This window comes from Coregonus clupeaformis, unplaced genomic scaffold, assembly GCF_020615455.1.
Source record: "Coregonus clupeaformis isolate EN_2021a unplaced genomic scaffold, ASM2061545v1 scaf0302, whole genome shotgun sequence".
Lineage (NCBI taxonomy): Eukaryota > Metazoa > Chordata > Actinopteri > Salmoniformes > Salmonidae > Coregonus > Coregonus clupeaformis.
Window position 1 is genome coordinate 242,985 of NW_025533757.1, and position 24,035 is coordinate 267,019.

General features: G+C 42.3%; 2 protein-coding genes across 5 annotated transcripts; both read left to right on the forward strand.

Annotated features, from left to right (window-relative positions):
* Positions 1–646: 646 nt before the first annotated feature.
* LOC121558002 (5-hydroxyisourate hydrolase) lies at positions 647–9,500 on the forward strand. 3 transcript variants are annotated; one of them, XM_041871485.2, is made up of 5 exons: positions 647–808; positions 7,353–7,478; positions 7,792–7,931; positions 8,224–8,359; positions 8,590–9,500. In XM_041871485.2, exons 2-5 carry the CDS (start codon positions 7,425–7,427, stop codon positions 8,677–8,679), a joined length of 420 nt encoding a protein of 139 aa, XP_041727419.1. In that variant the 5' UTR covers positions 647–808; positions 7,353–7,424; the 3' UTR covers positions 8,680–9,500. The 3 variants fall into 3 exon arrangements, with proteins under 3 accessions (XP_041727419.1, XP_041727420.1, XP_045070665.1); XM_041871486.2 differs by lacking the exon at positions 7,353–7,478; XM_045214730.1 differs by lacking the exon at positions 647–808 and having other exon boundaries at positions 7,109–7,478.
* Positions 9,501–12,587: 3,087 nt separating this feature from the next.
* On the forward strand, positions 12,588–23,120 carry LOC121558004 (programmed cell death protein 5). Of its 2 annotated transcripts, XM_041871489.2 has the most exons (7): positions 12,588–12,779; positions 18,197–18,226; positions 19,070–19,113; positions 19,542–19,603; positions 19,732–19,823; positions 21,766–21,837; positions 21,913–23,120. In XM_041871489.2, exons 1-7 carry the CDS (start codon positions 12,714–12,716, stop codon positions 21,958–21,960), a joined length of 414 nt encoding a protein of 137 aa, XP_041727423.1. In that variant the 5' UTR covers positions 12,588–12,713; the 3' UTR covers positions 21,961–23,120. The 2 variants fall into 2 exon arrangements, with proteins under 2 accessions (XP_041727423.1, XP_041727424.1); XM_041871490.2 differs by lacking the exon at positions 18,197–18,226 and having other exon boundaries at positions 12,592–12,779.
* The last annotated feature ends 915 nt before the right edge of the window (positions 23,121–24,035 follow it).

A 24,035-nucleotide genomic window follows, 5' to 3' on the forward strand; every position in this document is an offset into this window, starting at 1 on the left:
TGGACCAATCGATGACAGCAAACACTACTTTTTTATGTTTGATCTGATATGAACAAAAATGTCTAAGCTTTATTGGACAGTGGGGTTGGGTTGAGTGCCATTTCCTTCAGAATATTGATTACCCATTTTTGTGTCCTGAAATGTATTTAGGAAAATCTAGATAGCAAAATAAATGATTACAATTTTATGTTCATGTATGATTACATAAATTATTATATTTTATGTTGTATGTGTGACTGGTTGATGGGCAGGCCTAAGGTGTCCAGCCCTCATCATTGCTACAAGTTCATCCTTTCGTGGCTCGATTGCTTTATTCTGGATGCATTCTAGGTAATAGGCCTCACGAGTGGGGCAGTGGTCTAAGGCACTGCATCGCAGTGCTAGCTGTGCCAATAGAGATCCCAGCGTCGTCCAGGGTAGGGGAGGGAATGGCCGACAGGGATGTAGCTCAGTTGGTAGAGCATGGCGTTTGCAACGCCAGGGTTGTGGGTTCGATCCCCACGGGGGGCCAGTATGAAAAAAAATAAAAATAATGTATGCACTCACTAACTGTAAATCGCTCTGGATAAGAGCATCTGCTAAATGACTAAAAATGTAAATGCATGTTGGATTATTCTGAGATCGATTACATTATACTGAAGCAAGGCCTGGCCCCTAACGAAACAGTTCCACTAGACTCGTGAAGTGACACATTTTCTTATTTTACCACTGATAAGGCCTATTTTCTATAAATTCGAACACAATGGCAGACGACTAATGGGAGGCTATCAGGCGGCAACGCATGGCCAAACTGCAGTGAAAACATGGGGTAAGGGGAGAACATGAGGGGACCAAAAATGCATAGTTCCGACCATATATGGAGATCCACTATTTATTCTGTTGCTAGCTAGCTAGTAGTGTTAGCCTTGTAGCTCAAGTTTAGAGTATTTTAACCTATCACCATCTTTAACGAATTCTCTATATTACTGTTCATTGAATGTTTGCATAGCAGCCAGATGATTATGTACCTAGTTTACGAGCTAGTTAGCTAGTTAGTTATAAGATACTGTAGCTAGATAGCTAGCTAACGTTAGCAAGCTAACGTTAGCTAGCTAGCAAACTCATACCATAGTGAGGAACGAGTTATAGGCCTACCAGTAGCTAGTAAGCTATATAATTTAATAGAATCAACATTTATGAATAGCAGACACTTCAACGAATAGCGCAGCGGTCTAAGGCACTGCATCTCAGTGCTTGAGGCGTCACTACAGACCCCCTGGTTCGATTCCAGGCTGTATCACAACCAGCCGTGATTGGGAGTCCCATAGGGCGGCGCACAATTGGCACAGCGTCGTCCGGGTTTGGCCAGTGTAGGCCGTCATTGTAAATAAGAATGTGTTCTTAACTGACTTGCCTAGTTAAATAAAGGTTAAAATATATATATATATATATATAAACAGGACAATGACCAGCTAACTACTTGACTTTGGTGTTTGCATCTTCCACTCCGCTGGGGTTGAGATACATTTTCCTCATCAATCTACACACAATACCCTATAATGACAAAGCGAAAACACACCTGTCTACATAAGGTTCCAAAGTTGACAGTGCATGTCAGAGCAAAAACCAAGCCATGAAGTCGAAGGAATTGTCCGTAGATCTCTGAGACAGGATTGTGTCGATGCACAGATCTGGGGAAGGGTACCAAAACAATTTCTGCAGCATTGAAGGTCCCCAAGAACACAGTGGCCTCCATCATTCTTAAATGGAAGACGTTTGGAACCACCAAGACTCTTCCTAGAGCTGGCCGCCCAGCCAAACTGAACAATCGGGGAAGAAGGGCCTTGGTCAGGGAGGTGACCAAGAACCCGATGGTCACTCTGACAGAGCTCCAGAGTTCCTCTGTGGAGATGGGAGAACCTTCCAGAAGGACAACCATCGCTGCAGCACTACACCAATCAGGCCTTTATGGTAGAGTGGCCAGACGGAAGCCACTCCTCAGTAAAAGGCACATGACAGCCCGCTTGGAGTTTGCCAAAAGGCACCTAAAGACTCTCAGACCATGAGAAACAAGATTCTCTGGTCTGATGAAACCAAGATTGAACTCTTTGGCCTGAATGCCAAGCGTCACGTCTGGAGGAAACCTGGCACCATCCCTACAGTGAAGCATGGTGGTGGCAGCATCATACTGTGGGGATGTTTTTCAGCGGCAGGGACTAGGAAACTAGTCAGGATCGCGGGAAAGATGAACTGAGCAAAGTACAGAGAGATCCTTGATGAAAACCTGCTCCAGGGCGCTCAGGACCTCAGACTGGGTCGAAGGTTCACCTTCCAACAGGACAACGACTTAAGCACACAGACAAGACAACGCAGGTTGTACAATGGCGCCGGAGGGGATGGCTGCCGTTTTATGGGCTCTTAACCAACCGTGCTATTTTGTTTGTTTTTTTCGCATTGTTTGTATACACTGTATCGGCAGGAAAGAACAGCAGCCTCTGGTAAGACAAGGGGTGGTGGTCTATGAATATTTGTAAACAACAGCTGGTGCACGATATCTAAGGAAGTATCAAGGTTTCGCTCGCCTGAGGTAGAGTATCTCATGATAAGCTGTAGACCACACTATCTACCAAGAGAGTTTTCATCTATATTCTTCGTAGCTGTCTATTTACCACCACAAACCGATGCTGGCACTAAGACCGCACTCAATGAGTTGTATACGGCCATAAGCGAAAAGGAAAACGCTCATCCAGAGGCGGCGCTCCTAGTGGCCGGGGACTTTAATGCAGGGAAACTTAAATCAGTTTTACCTAATTTCTACCAGCATGTTAAATGTGCAACCAGAGGGAACAAAACTCAAGACCACCTTTACTCCACACACAGAGATGCGTACAAAGCTCTCCCTCGCCCTCCATTTGGCAAATCTGACCATAATTCTATCCTCCTGATTCCTGCTTACAAGCAAAAACTCAAGAAGGAAGCACCAGTGACTCGGTCAATAAAAAAGTGGTCAGATGAAGCAGATGCTAAGCTACAGGACTGTTTTGCTAGCACAGACTGGAATATGTTCCGGGATTCTTCCAATGGCATTGAGGAGTACACCACATCAGTCACTGGCTTCATCAATAAGTGCATCGATGACGTCGTCCCCACAGTGACTGTACGTACATACCCCAACCAGAAGCCATGGATTACAGGGCACTGAGTTAAAGGGTAGAGCTGCCGCTTTCAAGGAGCGGGAGTCTAACCCAGAAGCTTATAAGAAATCCCGCTATGCCCTCCGATGAACCATTAAACAGGCAAAGCGTCAATACAGGACTAAGATCGAATCGTACTACACCGGCTCCAACGCTCGTCCGTTGTGGCAGGGCTTGCAAACTATTACAGACTACAAAGGGAAGCACAGCCGCGAGCTGCACAGTGACACGAGCCTACCAGACGAGCTAAAATACTTCTATGCTCGCTTCGAGGCAAGTAACACTGAAACATGCATGAGAGCATCAGATGTTCCGGACGACTGTTTGATCACGCTCTCCGTAGCCAATGTGAGTAAGACCTTTAAACAGGTCAACATTCACAAGGCCGCAGGGCCAGACGGATTACCAGGACGGGTACTCCGAGCATACGCTGACCAACTGGCAAGTGTCTTCACTGACATTTTCAACCTCTCCCTGTCTGAGTCTGTAATACCAACATGTTTCAAGCAGACCACTATAGTCCCCCAGTGCCAAAGAACACTAAGGTAACCTGCCTAAATGACTACCGACCCGTAGCACTCCCGTCTATAGCCATGAAATGCTTTGAAAGGCTGGTCATGGCTCACATCAACTCCAATTTACATACCGCCCCAACAGATCCACAGATGATGCAATATCTATTGCGCTCCACACTGTCCTTACACAAAATGAACACCTATGTGAGAATGCTATTCATTAACGACAGCTCAGCGTTCAACACCATAGTGCCCTCAAAGCTCATCACTAAGCTATGGACCTCCCTCTGCGACTGGATCCTGGACTTCCTGACGGGCCGCCCCCAGGTGGTAAGGGTAGGTGACAACACATCCGCCACGCTGATCCTCAACACGGGGGCCCCTCAGGGGTGCGTGTTCAGTTCCCTCCTGTACTCCCTGTTCACTCATGACTGCATGGCCAGGCATGACTCCAACACCATCATTAAGTTTGCCGATGACACAACAGTGGTAGGCCTGATCACCGACAACGACGACACAGCCTATAAGGAGGAGGTCAGAGACCTGGCCGTGTGGTGCCAGGACAACAACCTCTCCCTCAACATGATCAAGACAAAGGAGATGTTTATGGACTACAGGAAAAAGAAGAGGACCGAGCACACCCCCATTCTCATCGACGGGGCTGTAGTGGAGCAGGTTGAGAGCTTCAAGTTCCTTGGTGTCCACATCACCAACAAACTAACATGGTCCAAGCACACCAAGACAGTCGTGAGGAGGGCACAACAAAACCTAAGGAGACTGAAAAGATTTGGCATGGGTCCTCAGATCCTCAAAAGGTTCTACAGCTGCACCATCGAGATCACTGCCTGGTATGGCAACTGCTCGGCCTCCGACCACAAGTCATTACAGAGGGTAGTGCGTACGGCCCAGTACATCACTGGGGCCAAGCTTCCTGCCATCCAGGACCTCTATACCAGGCGTTGTCAGAGGAAGGCCCTAAAAATAGTCAAAGACTCCAGCCACCCTAGTCATAGACTGTTCTCTCTGCTACCGCACGGCAAGCGGTACCGGAGCGCCAAGTCTAGGTCCAAGAGGCTTCTAAACAGCTTTATTATCTATGCATAGTGACTTTAATAACTCTACCTACAGTGCCTTGCAAAAGTATTCATCCCCCTTGGCGTTTTTCCTATTTTGTTGCATTACAACCTGTCATTTAAATTGATTTTTATTTGGATTTCATGTAATGGACATACACAAAATAGTCCAAATTGGTGAAGTGAAATGAAAATATTCAAAAAAAATAAATAATGGAAAAGTGGTGCGTGCATATGTATTCACCCCCTTTGCTATGAAGCCCCTAAATAAGATCTGGTACAACCAATTACCTTCAGAAGTCACATAATTAGTTAGATTGCACACATGTGTACTTTATTTAAGTGTCACATGATCTGTCACATGATCTCAGTGTATATATACACCTGTTCTGAAAGGCCCCAGAGTCTGCAACACCACTAAGCAAGGGGCACCACCAAGCAAGCGGCACCATGAAGACCAAGGAGCTCTCCAAACAGGTCAGGGACAAAGTTGTGGAGAAGTATAGATCAGGGTTGGGTTATAAAAAAATATCCGAAACTTTGAACATCCCACGGAGAACCATTGAATCCATTATTAAAAAATGGAAAGAATATGGCACCACAACAAACCTGCAAAGAGAGGGCCGCCCACCAAAACTCCCGGACCAGGCAAGAAGGGCATTAATCAGAGGCAACAAAGACACCAAAGATAACCCTGAAGGAGCTGCAAAGCTCCCCAGCGGAGATTGGAGTATCTGTCCATAGGACCACTTTAAGCCGTACACTCCACAGAGCAGGGCTTTACGGAAGAGTGGCCAGAAAAAAGCCATTGCTTAAAGAAAAAAATAAGCTAACACGTTTGGTGTTCGCCAAAAGGCATGTGGGAGACTCCCCAAACATATGGAAGAAGGTACTCTGGTCAGATGAGACCAAAATTTAGCTTTTTGGCCATCAAAGAAAACGCTATGTCTGGCGCAAACCAAACACCTCTCATCACCCCAAGAACACCATCCCCACAGTGAAGCATGGTGGTGGCAGCATCATGCTGTGGGGATGTTTTTCATCGGCAGGGACTGGGAAACTGGTCGGAATTGAAGGAATGATGGATGGCGCTAAATAAAGGGAAATTCTTGAGGGAAACCTGTTTCAGTCTTCCAGAGATTTGAGACTGGGACGGAGGTTCACCTTCCAGCAGGACAATGACCCTTAGCATACTGCTAATGGAACACTCGAGTGGTTTAAGGGGAAACATTTAAATGTCTTGGAATAGCCAAAGCCCAGACCTCAATCCAATTGATAATCTGTGGTATGACTTAAAGATTGCTGTACACCAGCGGAACCCATCCAATTTGAAGGAGTTGGAGCAGTTTTGCCTTGAAGAATGGCCAAAGATTCCAGTGGCTAGATGTTTCAAGCTTATAGAGACATACCCCAAGATACTTGCATCTGTAATTGCTGCAAAAGGTGGCTCTACAAAGTATTAACTTTTGGGGGGGGGGCAATAGTTATGCATGCTCAAGGTTTCAGTTTTTTTGTCTTATTTCTTGTTTGTTTCCCCCAAAAAAATATTTTGCATCTTCAAAGTGGTAGGCATGTTGTGTAAATCAAATGATACAAACCCCCCAAAAATCAATTTTAATTCCAGGTTGTAAGGCAACAAAATAGGAAAAATGCCAAGGGGGGTGAATACTTTCGCAAGCCACTGTACATGTACATATTGCCTCAATTACCTCAACTAACCGGTGCCCCTGCACATTGACTCTGTACCGGTACCCCCTGTATATAGCCTCGCTATTGTTATTTTACTGCTGCTCTTTAATTATTTTGTTACTTTTATTTCTTATTTTCTTTAGGTATTCTTTCTTAAAACTGCATTGTTGGTTAAGGGCTCGTAAGTAAGCATTTCACTGTAAGGTCTACACCTGTTGTATTCGGCGCATGTGACAAATACAATTTGATTTGATTTGATTTGAAGAGTGGCTTCGGGACAAGTCTCTAAATGTCCTTGAGTGGCCCAGCCAGGGCCCGGACTTGAACCCGATCAAACATCTCTGGAGAGACCTGAAAATAGCTGTGCAGCAACGCTCCCCATCCAACCTGACAGAGCTTGAGAGGATCTGCAGAGAAGAATGGGAGAAAGTCCCCAAATACATGTGTGCCACGCTTGTAGCGTCATACCCAAGAAGACTCAAGGCTGTAATCAATGCCAAAGGTGCTTCAACAAAGTACTGAGTAAAAGGTCTGAATACTTATGTAAATGTAATGTTTCATTGTTTTCATTATAGGGTATTGTGTGTAGATTGATGAGGGAAAAATCAATTTAATCAATTTTAGAATAAGGCTGTAATGTAACAACATGTGGAAAAAGTCAAGGGGTCACTATTATCATTACTAAGGACTTACCTAAAGTGTGCTAAAATGCACTTTGACCCAAGCCTGTCTCCAAAAATGTTAAAAGGCCATTTGTGACTGGGATGTTTGCATACCCTTAACCATTAACAAAATATGATGTTCCTCCCAACGAGATATGCAAGTTGCAACAGCAAATAGAGCAGCCCTAGTCATATGAATAACCTCGTGAGTTTTGAACTTGTGCTTAAAATCTGTTACAGTTAATCCACCGTAAATGCCATACTTCTCATTAGAGGGGAAACTTGTTTGGGTCGACTTTGAAATCAGCGCGTATGAGTACCAGCAGATTACAGCACATTAAGGATAATCTTTTGGGTGAATACAAGGTAGGCTAATATATTGTATTACAATATTATAAACCTAAATTCTAGACGTGTCACAGTCGTTTGTCTGCAGGATTATTATGACATTTATGAAAATAATCAAGCGAAAGTAAAAGATGGTCAATATAACAAATGCTGGGTTAGTTCAGCTCATAGACATTAAGGGTTCAGCTAGGCCTACCTTCTATTTTAACCCAAATAATAAATAATTCATAGGCTACAGTTAGCCTACAGCTTTCTGTATATATTGTGCAAAGTTACAGTAGCCATATGTCCATAATGTTTACTCACTATGCTGTCGGTGTATGCGCTGTAGTGTGCAAAGATGGCAGCTCCATACAGCCCCCTGACCACTCACGTCCTGAACACCGGGATTGGCGGCCCTGGAGCCCACATGGCCCTCAGCCTGCATCGCCTGGATCCCTCCACTTCACTCTGGAACCTTCTCACCACAGGGTAACCTCATCACAGAGAGTGCTGCAGCACCAGTTAACATAGACATAGAATGGAAATTAACACAATCATTTCTTAGCAGCTCCATAATAATCCATATAATAGACAAATACACATTTAGTATTTACTTTATCAATTTCAGATTCACCTGTACAGCCTCTTTCAGTAGGGCTGCATAATATTATTATCAAATATGAATATATACCGGTAGTAATGTTAATGAGACAAGGCTTATTTCAGGATCACATCAAACCAATGTCCAATGTATTCAGTATTTTATATAATTTTTTCTTAGGACTACTAATGATGATGGCCGCTGCCCAGGACTCATCAACAGAGAAGCTTTTACTCCAGCGGTGTACAAGATGCGCTTTGAGACGGGCCAATACTGGGAGAGTCTGGGAGAGACCTCTTTCTACCCATATGTCGAGGTTAGTTCAAGACAGTCTTCAATGCTTTTATCATAAATAATAGGTGCATTTAAATGTTTGACTGTTGGAATATAAAGTTAGACATAAATGTTTCTTTATATCCACAGAATCAGCTTCTGTTTATTTCCTAGTCAGCTATGCGATCGCCAACTGAACACTAAATGATTCGGTAACTCCTATTGGTTGGCTGAGTAGTTACTAACACATTGGTGGTCTGTGTTTATCTGCAGATAGTCTTCACCATAACGGACCACAGTCAGAAGTACCATGTTCCTCTGCTCTGCAGCCGCTTCTCCTACAGTACCTACCGGGGGAGCTAGAGAGTCTGTCACTCATCCCCTCTCACCATCTCTCACCTGGGCCACGTTCAGTTGCCAAACGTTGTCTAATCTCGGTTAACCCAGAACTAAAGTCTTGCGTAATTGTCAGATGTTTGATTAAGTTCCGGGTCCATATGTGTTAAGGGAAGAGATCGGAACCGGAACGAAGAGCTCCACCCTTCTCTCTTTGCAAGTTACGGGCAAGTCTATGGTTCAAATGTCCCTACCCCTTCCAAAATTCGAAAGACGCTAACGCCTGTGAAATCGTGATTTGTCCAAAGCATCGGAACTAATGCTGCTCATTATCTCACGCATCCCATTGTATCATGCCAGATCTACTGAACCATTTAGGTTTACGTAGTCTGTCCACGAGAGATTAAACATTGTCCAACGTTGCAGATAGAAATGCCAAGGCTAGAGTCGACATGATTCCTTGTTCTAAATGTCAGATAGGCGTGTTTATTCTTCACAACATATTTCTATCTGAACGTTCCAAAAGGCTGTGAACGCGCCCCTGGCTGACTGTGACCCGCACCTGTCAGCTGGGCCTATTCAGGTGGTTGAAAGTCAGCCTTCAGTTATTGTAGGTAGAAATGTACCTAAGAAAAAAGACTCTCTTCTGTAATACTAGTTATACTATTATAGTTATTGAGTACAGAACACAAGAACAGTATCATTTCTATGTGGTACATTTCTACAGGTAACAGTAGTTATGTGCTCCTGTCATTCCAAGGCTCTTCTGAGAGTAGACATACAGTTGAAGTTGGAAGTTTACATACACTTAGGTTGGAGTCATTAAAACTCGTTTTTCAACCACTCCACAAATGTCTTGTTAACAAACTATAGTTTTAGCAAGTCGGTTAGGACATCTACTTTGTGCATGACACAAGTAATTCTTCCAACAATTGTTTACAGACAGATTATTTCACTTATAATTCACTGTATCACAATTCCAGTTAGTCAGAAGTTTACATACACTAAGTTGACTGTGCCTTTAAACAGCTTGGAAAAGTCCAGAAAATGATGTCATGGCTTTAGAAGCTTCTGATAGGCTAATTGACATCATTCGAGTCATTTGGAGGTGTACCTGTGGATGTATTTCAAGGCCTACCTTCAAACTCAGTGGCTCTTTGCTTGACATCATGGGTAAATCTAAATAAATAAGCCAAAAAAAATGTAGACCTCCACAAGTCTTTTTTTTTTTTTTTTTTTTTTATTTCACCTTTATTTAACCAGGTAAACCAGTTGAGAACAAGTTCTCATTTACAACTGCGACCTGGCCAAGATAAAGCATAGCAGTGCGATAAAAACAACAACACAGAGTTACATATGGGGTAAAACAAAACAAAAATCAAAAAATACAACAGAAATACAATTAATATACAGTGTGCAAATTTAGCAGTTATGGAGGTAAGGCAATAAAATAGGCTATAGTGCAAAATAATTACAATTTAGTATTAACACTGGAATGATGTGCAAGAGATGATGTGCAAATAGAGATACTGGGGTACAGATGAGCAAAATAAATAACAATATAGGGATGAGGTAGTTGGGCGGGCTAATTTCAGATGGGCTGTGTACAGGTGCAGTGATCGGTAAGGTGCTCTGACAACTGATGCCTAAAGTTAGTGAGGGAGATAAGCGTCTCCAGCTTCAGAGATTTTTGCAGTTTGTTCCAGTCATTGGCAGCAGAGAACTGGAAGGAATTGCGGCCAAAGGAGGTGTTGGCTTTGGGGATGACCAGTGAGATATACCCGCTGGAGCGCAGACTACGGGTGGGTGTTGCTATGGTGACCAATGAGCTAAGATAAGGCGGGGATTTGCCTAGCAGTGATTTATAGATGGCCTGGAGCCAGTGGGTTTGGCGAACGAATATGTAGTGAGGACCAGCCAACAAGAGCGTACAGGTCACAGTGGTGGGTATTATATGGGGCTTTGGAGACAAAACGGATGGCACTGTGATAGACAACATCCAATTTGCTGAGTAGAGTGTTGGAGGCTATTTTGTAAATGACATCGCCGAAGTCAAGGATCGGTAGGATAGTCAGTTTTACAAGGGCATGTTTGGCAGCATGAGTGAAGGAGGCTTTGTTGCGAAATAGGAAACCGATTCTAGATTTAACTTTGGATTGGAGATTCTTAATGTGAGTCTGGAAGGAGAGTTTACAGTCTAACCAGACACCTAGATATTTGTAGTTGTCCACGTACTGGTCTGGTTCATCCTTGGGAGCAAAATCCAAACGCCTGAAGGTACCACGTTCATCTGTACAAACAATAGTACGCAAGTATAAACAACATGGGACCACGCAGCCGTCATACCGCTCAGGAAGGAGACACGTTCTGTCTCCTAGAGATGAACATACTTTGGTGCGAAAAGTGCAAATCAATCCCAGAACAACAGCAAAGGACCTTGTGAAGATGCTTGAGGAAACAAGTACAAAAGTATCTATATCCACAGTAAAACGAGTCCTATATCGACATAACCTGAAAGGCCGTTCAGCAAGGAAGAAGCCACTGCTCCAAAACCGCCATAAAAATCCAGGCTACGGTTTGCAACTGCACATGGGGACAAAGATCATACTTTTTGGAGAAATGTCCTCTGGTCTGATGAAACAAAAATTGAACTGTTTGGCCATAATGACCATCGTTATGTTTGGAGAAAAAAGGGGTAGGCTTGCAACCTAAAGAACACCGTCCCAACCGTGAAGCAGGTGGTGGCAGCTGGGTTCGATCCCCGGGACCACCCATACACAAAAAAAACAAAAAAAATGTATGCACGCATGACTGTAAGTGGCTTTGGATAAAAGCGTCTGCTAAATGGCATATTATTTTATGAATTATCATGCTGTGGGGGTGCTTTGCTGCAGGAGGGACTGGTGCACTTCACAAAATAGATGGCATCATGAGGAAGGAAAATTATGTGGATATATTGAAGCAACATCTCAAGACATCAGTCAGGAAGTTAAAGCTTGGTCGCAAATGGGTCTTCCAAATGGACAATGACCCCAAGCATACTTCCAAAGTTATGGCAAAATGGCTTAAGGACAATAATAATAATAACAAAGTCAAGGTATTGGAGTGGCCATCACAAAGCCCTGACCTCAATCCTAAAGAACATTTGTGGGCAGAACTGAAAAGGCGTGTGCGAGCAAGGAGGCCTACAAACCTGACTCAGTTACACCAGCTCTGTCAGGAGGAATGGGTCAAAATTCACCCAACTTATTGTGGGAAGCTTGTGGAAGGCTACCCGAAACATTTGACCCAAGTTAAACAATTTAAAGGCAATGCTACCAAATACTAATTGAGTGTATGTAAACTTCTGACCCACTGGGAATGTGATGAAAGAAATAAAAGCTGAAATAAATCATTCTCTACTATTATTCTGACATTTCACATTCTTAAAATAAAGTGGTGATTCTAACTGACCTAAGACAGGGAATGTTTACTAGTATTAAATGTCAGGAATTGTGAAAAACTGAGTTTAAATGTATTTGGCTAAGGTGTATGTAAACTTTCGACTTCAACTGTACTTCTCTGAGAGATCCCAGTCATTTGTTTCACCGTCCTTTTTGGACCAATCGATGACAGCAAACACTACTTTTTTATGTTTGATTTGATATTAACAAAATGTCTAAGCTTTATTGGACAGTGGGGTTGGGTTGAGTGCCATTTCCTTCAGAATATTGATTACCCATTTTTGTGTCCTGAAATGTATTTAGGAAAATCTAGATAGCAAAATAAATAATTACAATTTCATGTTTATGTATGAATACATAAATTATTATATTTTATGTTGTAAGTGTGACTTGTTTGATGGCCAGGCCTAAGGTGTCCAGCCCCTCATCATTTCTACGAGATCATCCTTTCGTGGCTCGATTGCTTTATTCTGGATGCATATTGGATTATTGTGAGATCGATTACATTATACTGAAGCAAGGCCCGGCCCCTAACGAAACAGTTCCACAAGACTCGTGAAGTGACAGATTTTCTTATTTTACCACTGATAAGGCCTATTTTCTATAAATTCGAACACAATGGCAGACGACGAATTGGAGGCTATCAGGCGGCAACGCATGGCCGAACTGCAGTCAAAACATGGGGTAAGGGGAGAACATGAGGGGACAAAAAATGCATAGTTCCGACCATATGGAGATCCACTATTCATTCTGTTGCTAGCTAGTTAGTAGTGTTAGCCTTATAGCTCAAGTTTAGAGTATTTTAACCTATCACCATCTTTAACGAATTCTCTATATTACTTTTCATTGCATGTTTGCATAGCAGCCAGATAATTATATGTACCTAGTTTACGAGCTAGTTAGTTATAAGATATTGTAGCCAGATAGCTAGCTAACGTTAGCAAGCAAACTCATGCCATAGTGAGAAACGAGTTACAGGCCTACCAGTAGCTTGTAAGCTATATAATTTCATAGAAGCAACATTTATGAATAGCAGACACTTCAACGAATAGGCGAGACAAACATACATTTTAAGTAATTAACAGGACAATGACCAGCTAACTAGTTGACTTTGGCGCTTGCGTCTTCCACTCCTCTGGGGCTGGGGTTGAGAAATGCGCGTTTCCACCCTACTGCTCCCCTGGTACGCGTGCATGTGCCCAGGTGTTTAGGTGCACGTGCGAGAGTAGTATGAATGTCATATTTTCAGACCGAGCCTGTAACAATAGACTGAACATCATTGTTAGTAGCCCACCCTCTGTCTGTATTATCTAGCAAACCTGTTTGACACTGATTTCTAACGCTCATTAAGCAAAACACTTGACTGAATAGATATACCTAGATTAGCCCAATATTGGTCTAAATAAACCTAAAATTAATCATTTTAGTCCAATGACCTTACATGTTCTGTTTAGAGGCGAGTTGGCTCCGGCAGCCAAAACAGCCATCAAAACTTGAATCGATTCTCAATTGCGGTACTGTGCTAGAAACATAAAGCCCTCAAATTTCATACCACATGAAAATATTTTCACAAATGCAAAATATACAGTTTACTGTACACTGTTTTAACCGGTTTTAAAACAGTTGCATCCGAGAGTATTTTTCAGTGACAACACGTTCTATTACCTGAAATAATTCACACAAGATAAAAAATACATGCACGTGACGTGCGTGTACTTGCCGAGCTCGTGCATGTGTTTACATGGTTCTGCTCAAGCTTCGTGAAAGAAATCTGAATACATTACCAGCGCTTTGAAACATTTCTGTAATTATTCTTTCCTGTGGATATATTGTTTAACATTCCTACTGCCAAAACGACCAACTGCACAGACAACCGGTAAAGTACAATATAATATTATTTTATTCAACATTCTGGCTTGTAGAGGTCATGAGAGGAATCTTTCTTGACTCAAACTCTCATTTCTGCCAGATGTAGAATTCAATGCAATTCAACATCCGGTTTTCAGGCAACTGCACAACAGAGGTCAATGTATATTTGCTGATGGAGTTAAGTCAACATTTCTTAACATAACCAAAAGAGTGCCACAAGGCTCAATACTAGGCCCTTTACTGTTCACTATTTACATGAATAATGTTGGTTTGTCCCTGAATAAAAATATCTGGGGCTTACATCTCTATGTGGATGACAGTTATTTATTCCCGTGCCCTCTCAGTGCAGCAGGCCATTCACAATCTTCAGCTTTGATTCAATTCAAGAATCGCTCACCAACCTTAAATTAATGCTAAATGTTGATAAAACCAAGTTTGTTTTTCTCCAGGTCTCGTAAAATTGATGCTAAAGACCTTGAGAGGAGCCCAAATTTAGCTAGTTCCCCATTATATAAGTAGCTAGTCATTTGGATTGACGATAAGTTGGCCTTTAAAACACACATTGATAAACTGACTAAAAAGTTGCAAGTAAAGATTGTTTTCCTGTATACAGTGGTGATTTTAGCATGTACCTTTTGGTGGGGCAAACTCATTATAATGTATGTATGCCAGCAAAGCCACTACTCAACACTAAACAATACATTAATTGCACTATAACGGTGACAAACGGTGCCCACAAACTGTTAGGGCCTACATACAGCTGTCCCAACAGCATAGCTTTCTTTTCAGCACCATGGAGTGAATCCTTACCACAGCTACACCTGGCTATCAGCAGAGCCTTGTCTGGCAGCAAAACAGTTAATTCAGCCTAATTTCCTGCCTTAAAAAAAAAAACATAGCTGATATGGCTGACTTGCTTAAACAAATGTGGTTTCTACTGACAAATTAGATGTACAAACTATGGCATAAGGGAACGATGAGCAGATAATTTCGATTAAGACATTAATGAGCGAGCTAAGACGGATGTAGTCAATATAATTATTTGTTCAGCACTTTTGAAATGTACAGTGACAGAATTCAGAACCTGGACCATTCTTACAGTATCCTCCCTGTACACCAAGTCAGAACCTTATGATAAATAAAGGGGGCATATAAGCAGACAATGAAAGCTCTTACAATATTCAATGATGACATTTCTCTAAAACATGCTATAGGCTACATGTGCACCACCAAGTCAGAACAGTAGGCTAAGTTATGAAGGGGAAAGGGACCAAATTATTAGGGTGAGGCACATGGGCTACTAACAGCTTACTACACAACATACACTTAGTATTACTTTCTTAGCTACAGTATACAGTGGGGAGAACAAGTATTTGATACACTGCCGATTTTGCAGGTTTTCCTACTTACAAAGCATGTAGAGGTCTGTAATTTTTATCATAGGTACATTTCAACTGTGAGAGACGGAATCTAAAACAAAAATCCAGAAAATCACATTGTATGATTTTTAAGTAATTAATTTGCATTTTATTGCATGACATAAGTATTTGATACATCAGAAAAGCAGAACTTAATATTTGGTACAGAAACCTTTGTTTGCAATTACAGAGATCATACGTTTCCTGTAGGTCTTGACCAGGTTTGCACACACTGCAGTAGGGATTTTGGCCCACTCCTCCATACAGACCTTCTCCAGATCCTTCAGGTTTCGGGGCTGTCGCTGGGCAATACGGACTTTCAGCTCCCTCCAAAGATTTTCTATTGGGTTCAGGTCTGGAGACTGGCTAGGCCACTCCAGGACCTTGAGATGCTTCTTACAGAGCCACTCCTTAGTTGCCTTGGCTGTGTGTTTTGGGTCGTTGTCATGCTGGAAGACCCAGCCACGACCCATCTTCAATGCTCTTTCTGAGGGAAGGAGGTTGTTGACCAAGATCTCGCGATACATGGCCCCATCCATCCTCTCCTCAATACGGTGCAGTCGTCCTGTCCCCTTTGCAGAAAAGCATCCCCAAATAATGATGTTTCCACCTCCATGCTTCACGGTTGGGATGGTGTTCTTGGGGTTGTACTCATCCTTCTTCTTCCTCCAAACACGGCGAGTGGAGTTTAGACCTAAAAGCTCTATTTTTGTCTCATCAGACCACATGACCTTCTCCCATTCCTCCTCTGGATCATCCAGATGATAATTAGCAAACTTCAGACGGGCCTGGACATGCGCTGGCTTGAGCAGGGGGACCTTGCATGCGCTGCAGGATTTTAATCCATGACGGCGTAGTGTGTTACTAATGGTTTTCTTTGAGACTGTGGTCCCAGCTCTCTTAAGGTCATTGACCAGGTCCTGCCGTGTAGTTCTGGGCTGATCCCTCACCTTCCTCATGATCATTGATGCCCCACGAGGTGAGATCTTGCATGGAGCCCCAGACCGAGGGTGATTGACCGTCATTTTGAACTTCTTCCATTTTCTAATAAATGCGCCAACAGTTGTTGCCTTCTCACCAAGCTGCTTGCCTATTGTCCTGTAGCCCATCCCAGCCTTGTGCAGGTCTACAATTTTATCCCCGATGTCCTTACACAGCTCTCTGGTCTTGGCCATTGTGGAGAGGTTGGAGTCTGTTTGATTGAGTGTGTGGACAGGTGTCTTTTATACAGGTAACGAGTTCAAACAGGTGCAGTTAATACAGGTAATGAGTGGAGAACAGGGGGGCTTCTTAAAGAAAAACTAACAGGTCTGTGAGAGCCGAATTCTTACTGGTTGGTAGGTGATCAAATACTTATGTCATGCAATAAAATGCAAATGAATTACTTAAAAATCATACAATGTGATTTTCTGGATTTTTGTTTTAGATTCTGTCTCTCACCGTTGAAGTGTACCTATGATACAAATTACAGACCTCTACATGCTTTGTAAGTAGGAAAACCTGCAAAATCAGCAGTGTATCAAATACTTGTTCTCCCCACTGTATATACAGTATCTCACAAAAGTGAGTACACCCCTCGCATTTTTGTAAATATTTGAGTATATCTTTTCATGTGACAACACTGAAGAAATGACACTTTGCTACAATGTAAAGTAGTGAGTGTACAGCTTGTATAACAGTGTAAATTTGCTGTCCCCTCAAAATAACTCAACACACAGCCATTAATGTCTAAACCGCTGGCAACAAAAGTGAGTACACCCCTAAGTGAAAATATTAACACAAATGTGAGGGGTGTACTCACTTTTGTGAGATACTGTATATATATATATATATGACGGGTCGCCACTGCCTGTATAGAAATAAATCCTGTCTCACTTTTTAAAATAGGAGGAAGATTGTTGAAGCAATACTTCTCTGTAATTGACTATGGCGACTCAATCTTATGTAATTTCTGTACGCATCATTTTCTGTTATATAGTTCTGTTGGATGGGAGTCTCTGACTAACAGAAGGGCCCAACATTGGCTATTATTAATATATAAAGCACTTCTCCAGAAACTCCCATTCTACCCCATCTCACCTCTAAATAGGAAATCTAGTAAGTATAATACTCTCTCTCAAGACTGGTTCATACTAGAGATTCCATGGGTGTCCTCTGAGTTATGGAAGACTGCTTTCAGTTACTATGCCCCTCAGTCCTGGAATGACCTACAGGTTACTCTTAACTTGATTCTTTGGTCCCAAAAGGTGAATTTATGGCTATAATAAAAAATGTGACCAATGAAGACTGCACTTGTTTTGCTTGATTGTTTCTACTGCCCTTTTGAATGTAACATAATTTGTTTGAAATGTTGTAACTGTAACTTTGTAGTGATCATGCTGGAATTGTTGCTCACGTTGCTTGAACTGTTGTTCTCAGGGCACCATTGCAAATGAGACCCTGGTCTCAATGGGTTCCCCTGCTTAAGTAAAGGTTAATTTAAAAAACCTATAAGGTGTTTAGTAATTTAACCTTTTTATTATTTCTCGCATATATAAAAGACACGTTACTTATGTTTCCAAAACCGTACCGCAAGCAATGCGTTTTAACATCCACAACGAGCGTCGGGGCTCTTAACAAAACTCCCCCGGCCAGAAGATACTATCGTTAATAGGTGCTAAAGGTAGTTAGCGTCTATGAATGGGTTATACCTAAATATGAGTGACATGATGACAGAGATTATCAATCAAAAGATTGGGGATGGACATAGGCACACTAGGAATCCTTTCCTCCAACAGAGATGTTTTGATTGAGTTTCAGTTGCTAATTTTTCAGAGTCTGTCTTGGAACCAAATGAATCCGGGGGTAAGCTGCTGTACAGCTACTGTACTGCACATTGTGTGATGACAGTGACATGGCAAAAGGCTGTATAATTAATGACCTGGACTGAGCAATGCAGCATGTCTGGCAGTTCTGCCTGTGCTCTTTTAGTATGTATGTTTGCAATAAAGGAATAGCTAAATGTTTGAATGCCAGAACCATTAAGTATTGTGAATGGTTTGTGACATGGTTATCAAGCTTGAGTGAAGCTTATGTTAAACTATTTAAAATGTTTTTGTACTATTTTGAAAGCTTTGTATAAAAAGATTTTCCAGAAACCTGTATATATTAACTTTGTATTCTACTATATTACAGTTCATTTTATCCCAGTCCCACTCCCTATCCCTGTTCCTCTTGGGGTAGGCTGGATTTGAAGGAACTGGGCAGGTGTAATCAATACGGGGATGGCTCCAACCAGTCTACCAATAGGCTCCTTCAGATCTGCAAACTCCAAAGGAGTAGGGATAGGGGAGGGGGCAAAGGGTTGTTTTCTGAGCTACGTTTTGGTACAGTTTAAACGGTGTTGTTCAAGTCTCTAGTCCCTTTGTTTTATAACGCTTCGCCATGGGTGTCAAAAATTTACATCAATATTAGGATAGGCTACACTTCAAGAGAGCCGATTTGCGCTCTCAGCATGGCTGTGTGATACAGTAGCCTGTTGGCTAACGCAAATAAAATACACATTCTCTCAAATAGCCTGTATCCAGTGGCTGGTCTGTTCTCTTGTTATTGTTTTTAAAAATATATATATTTTATTTTATACAATTAAGATAAAGGCAGAGTAATGTGTGGACTTTCTGACTGTCTCTTTCTCCCCTCCCTTCCCAGGACTCTTCAAATGACCAGCAAGGGCAGCAGGAGGCCAAACAGAGGTTAGTCTTCATTATTTATCCATCTAAACTTTTATTCCTGTCATGCATTCACAACTCTGCGCTGAGTATAGCTACATTTCAGAGACACAGATGTCTCCACTGTTGTTGGTTTAGTTCACAGTTTGCTAATGTTGCATGTCTTGACCTGCAGTTTGCAGCTCTGGTTTGTGAAGAACTATGCGATAAACTATTTATAAAGCTAGTCAATGTGATAAACAATGGCTTCGTTTACACAGGCAGCCCAATTCAGATATTTTTTTCCCACTAATTGGTCTTTTGATCAATCACATCAGATCTTTTCACGTCAGATATTTTTCAGAGCTGATTGGTCAAAAGACCAATTAGTTAAAAAAATATCCGAATTGGGCTGCCTTTGTAAACGCAGTCATTGTGGCCTAACTATAATCTTCTGTTCTGTCTTTTCACAGGGAAACAGAGATGAGGAACTCCATGCTGGCTCAGGTTCTAGACCAGTCCGCCCGTGCCAGATGTAGGTCTTTCATATCCCCCTGGTTTGAATAAATCATTGATCTGATATTGGAACTTTCAGTACCTACATCTGGTTAACAATAGGTGGCGCCGTTGCCTAAAAGTCTGCTATGTTTTGTTGTGTTGCAGTGAGTAACTTGGCTCTGGTGAAGCCAGAGAAGGCCAAAGCAGTGGAGAATTACCTCATACAGATGGCCCGCATGGGCCAGCTGGGGGGAAAGGTGAGGGAAGTGGACCTAAGGCATATGCAGACATATATCGTTGAACCTACGTTTAAACAAAATTGGGATCCCTAACCTATTTTTTTAAATTTTATTTACTAAATTAAAATCAGGGGGTTTTCAGGATCTAAAGGGTGCTTAGGTGGTGGGTGTGGTCGGCCCGGCTGAATTTGAGAGAACATTTTAGAGGCCCCGATCTTGTCGGTTTAGAGAAATGTGTGCATTTTCAAGCCAATGTCCTGCAATTCTATTAAGTTCTCCTGCGATTCTACATATTTTGCCATGCAGATGAGACTTTTTTGCAGTTTTAAAGCAAATTTCCTGCAATTCTGTGAATTTTGCCATGGCTAATCCTGTGTTCTAACTATACTGCTAAATTCAGTATTTTGGGAATGTTCTATTCTCCCTGACTGTCTAGCTTTTATTTAGGTGATTTGTTAGTTCTCAAAGATTATATTATATAAAAATGAATAGGTACATTAGCTTTTCTGCATACTTTATATCTGGTTTTAGTCTTTTACGTTTACACTGAAAGTGTTTTTTCCATCCCGAAAATGTATAAAAAATACATGTTTTTGTACACTCAGTACACATTCCTAATATTGAGTTGCACCCCTGTTGCCCTCAGAACAACCTCAATTCATCGGGGCATGGACTCTACAAGGTGTCGAAAGCGTTCCACAGGGATGCTGGCCCATGTTGACTCCAGTGCTTCCCACGGTTGTGTCAAGTTGGCTGGATGTCCTTTGGGTGGTGGACCATTCTTGATACACACAGGAAACTGTTGATCGTGAAAAACCCAGCAGCGTTGCAGTTCTTGACACACCCAAACCAGTGCGCCTGGCACCTACTACCATACCCTGTTCAAAGGCACTTAAATATTTTGTCTTGCCCATTCACCCTCTGAATGGCACACACACAATCCATGTCTCAATTGTCTCAAGGCTTAAAAATCCTTCTTTAACCTGTCTCCTCCCCTTCATTTACACTGATTGAAGTGGATTTAACAAGTGACATCAATAAGGGATCATAGCTTTCACCTGGATTCAACTGGTCAGTCTGTAATGGAAAGAGCAGGTGTTCCTAATGTTTAGTACACTCAGCGTATATTATTATTTTATTAATTTTTTACACTGTTTGGACTTATGCGACCCGAAAAAAAACACTTAGAAGGCCTGCCGGTTCTTTCTCTTCGCTAATGATGCAAGTGTGTTCAGTCTTCGGTCTTCTGTGTTTAGAATATCCTAGCCTATTCATTGATGATAGGCCCTGCTTTACTGAAGTTGCAACACACATGCAAGCCAAGAAATTGCGAGTTAGAAAATACTGAGTCTTAGGAGTCAACGAGTCTATCCCTAGCGGAATCGAATCTTGACACTCAGAAATGTGAGTTGAAACCAGGAGTTGACATAGGAGTCAAGGAATCGATTATTTTGGAGTCGATGCTCCACCACTACGTCATTGGCGTTGGAAAAATGGCAAAGAAAGGCAAGAGACAGCACCATCCGGTATGGCAATACTTTGAGAACTTAAATGAGAAGGTGGTGAAATGCAAACTTTGGATGTGGGATTGAGGTAGGCCTACAGTAATTGTAGTACAGGTGCAATGCTTAACCATCTGAAAGGGACGCACTGTGAGACCCAACCCGTTGCTGGCAGCAGCGCAGGCCCCCAAGAAAAGACAGACAGCTTCACACAAAATAACTGCGATAAGGGACGGAGTAGCCATGACTGCGGTAGATGGAACTGCATTGCCTCCTAACGGTCATACGCAGGACCATATTGTGCCTTGTGAATTCACATGCAATTTTATGTTTTTTTTCATATCGTTTAAACTTTTAACCAGAATTTTTTTTTCTTCCATTTGTCACATCCCTATGAAACGCACTGACTTGACCCATCTGCTATTGGCTGTTCCTTACATTTGGATTGTCTCTTTCAGATTTCAGAGACTGGTTTGATCGACATCCTAGAAAAAGTTAGTCAGCAAACAGAAAAAAAGACAACTGTCAAGGTGAGTCCACGGATCAGATACAATATCACAATCTCAGACAGGCTTTTAACTGACTGCGTCCCCTCCTCCCCTCAGTTCAACCGACGAAAGGTGATGGACTCAGATGATGAGGATGATGATTGATGCGTTGAAAGGAGCCCAGGAGCCAGTCAGACGGCTGGCTTAGGGCGGGATTCAGGACAGGATAGGTTGGAGCAGGGCTCTGTTCGTTGGCGGCCATCTTTGACTTGCCAAAGGCCCTGCGTTAGTGATGCACCCTGGGATACCACATCATCCCCTGTGTGCATCTGGAACTCATTACTATATTCTCTCTTATATCCATTTTCACCACGTTTGACTTTTTCTCCACCACAAGAAGCAGAACAAAATGCAACTTAGGGTATATTGCTGCTGATGCATTTTTCTAGAGACTGCTTTGTGAATACTGTCTGTGTGGATTTACTCAGCAATAGTGAAACCAAACTGTACAGAGCACATGGGTATATTCAACATTTTTTGTTCATTTTTGATGACAGTTTACATTTTTTTTTAAATTAAATGCCTTACATTTGAACACTTATTCCACAATTAATTAAAACAGTTTTATCATGATGATATTTTGACTTTGAGCTGAGTGCTTGAAGACTCATTGATTGGTTATATGGGTTTGTACTACATTTGCTTTCATGAAAAAACAAAGTGTAATCACATAAGAAGAGCAATGGTGTAAGAATAAAGCCTAAAATATAGTTTGTTTTAAAATGTAGTCAATCTTCCCTCTTTACAAGGTGTCCTAGGTAGTGTATTAGGCTATCCGTTACATTACATTGAAATGCATAGACTGAAGTTACATAGTTGCTTTGACTCACTTGGTTCAAATGGTCTTTGCTGGAATGTATGCAATATGTGCATTGAGAGGCTGAGACATGTATTTGTAGCAGGATTTGTTAAACGATCTCAATCGTAAGAAGTCTATGACAGCACTTGAACTTCCTGACAGCACTTGAACTTCCTGCTTCACTCGTATTGAACAGGTGCATCGTGAGACTGCACAGATCTATGAATGGTTGCTTCTATTGTACACCTGCCATAGGTAATACTCAATAATATCTGACAGTACACTGATGTTCTTACATGCAAGATGTTATTGAATATTTGGAGATAAGTTAATGGGAGATTTGGTTTTATGTTCAAAGTGTTCACCCCAATAAATAAACGGCAGCATTGATAAAGCAGATAAGGAGTCATTCTTCTTGATCATTGAACACGTGTTGAATAAAGCTGAATAAAGTGGGTTGAGTCTATTCCTTTGAACATTGAACCGCTGTGGTTCACAACAATTCTGATTTCTAAAGGTGGAAGTTGGGAGAGTTTTTGTTCGGGTGGTTCAGTGAAACAATTTTAGTTTCTGAGGTAGAAGTTTTTGGTGAGGGAGGCCCTGCTCTCTCCTCTCCCAGATGCTTAGCTCATTTCATTCCGATCTCCTCTGCATTTTTGTAGCCATTTGCTACAGCCTGTCAGCTATGCCTCTGCCTATCCCTGTTCTCTCCTCTCTGCACAGGCTACACAAACGCACCACACCGCGCGGCTGCTGCCTCTCTAACCTGGTGGTCCCTGCACGCACCCCTCACCTGGAGTTCCAGGTCGCAGGCAGCCTCTGGAACTGCCGTTCTGCTGCCAACAAAGCTGACTTCATCCCAGCCTATGCCAACCTCCAGTCCCTCGACTTCCTGGCGCTGACGGAAACATGGATCACCACTGAAAACACTGCTACTCCTACTGCTCTCTCCTCGTCTGACCATGTGTTCTCGCATACCCGAGAGCATCTGGTCAGAGGGGTGGTGGTACAGGAATCCTCATCTCTCCCAAGTGGACATTCTCAATTTTTCCCCTAACCCATCTGTCTATCTCCTCATTTGAATTCCATGCTGTCACAGTCACTAGCCCATTTAAGCTTAATATCCTTGTCATCTATCGCCCTCCAGGTTCCCTTGGAGAGTTCATCAATGAGCTTGACGCCTTGATAAGTTCCTTTCCTGAGGATGGCTCACCCCTCACAGTTTTGGGGGATTTCAACCTCCCTATGTCCACATTTGACTCATTTCTCTCTGCCTCCTTCTTTCCACTCCTCTCCTCTTTTGACCTCACCCTCTCACCGTCCCCCCCTACTCACAAGGCAGGCAATACGCTTGACCTCATCTTCACTAGATGCTGCTCCT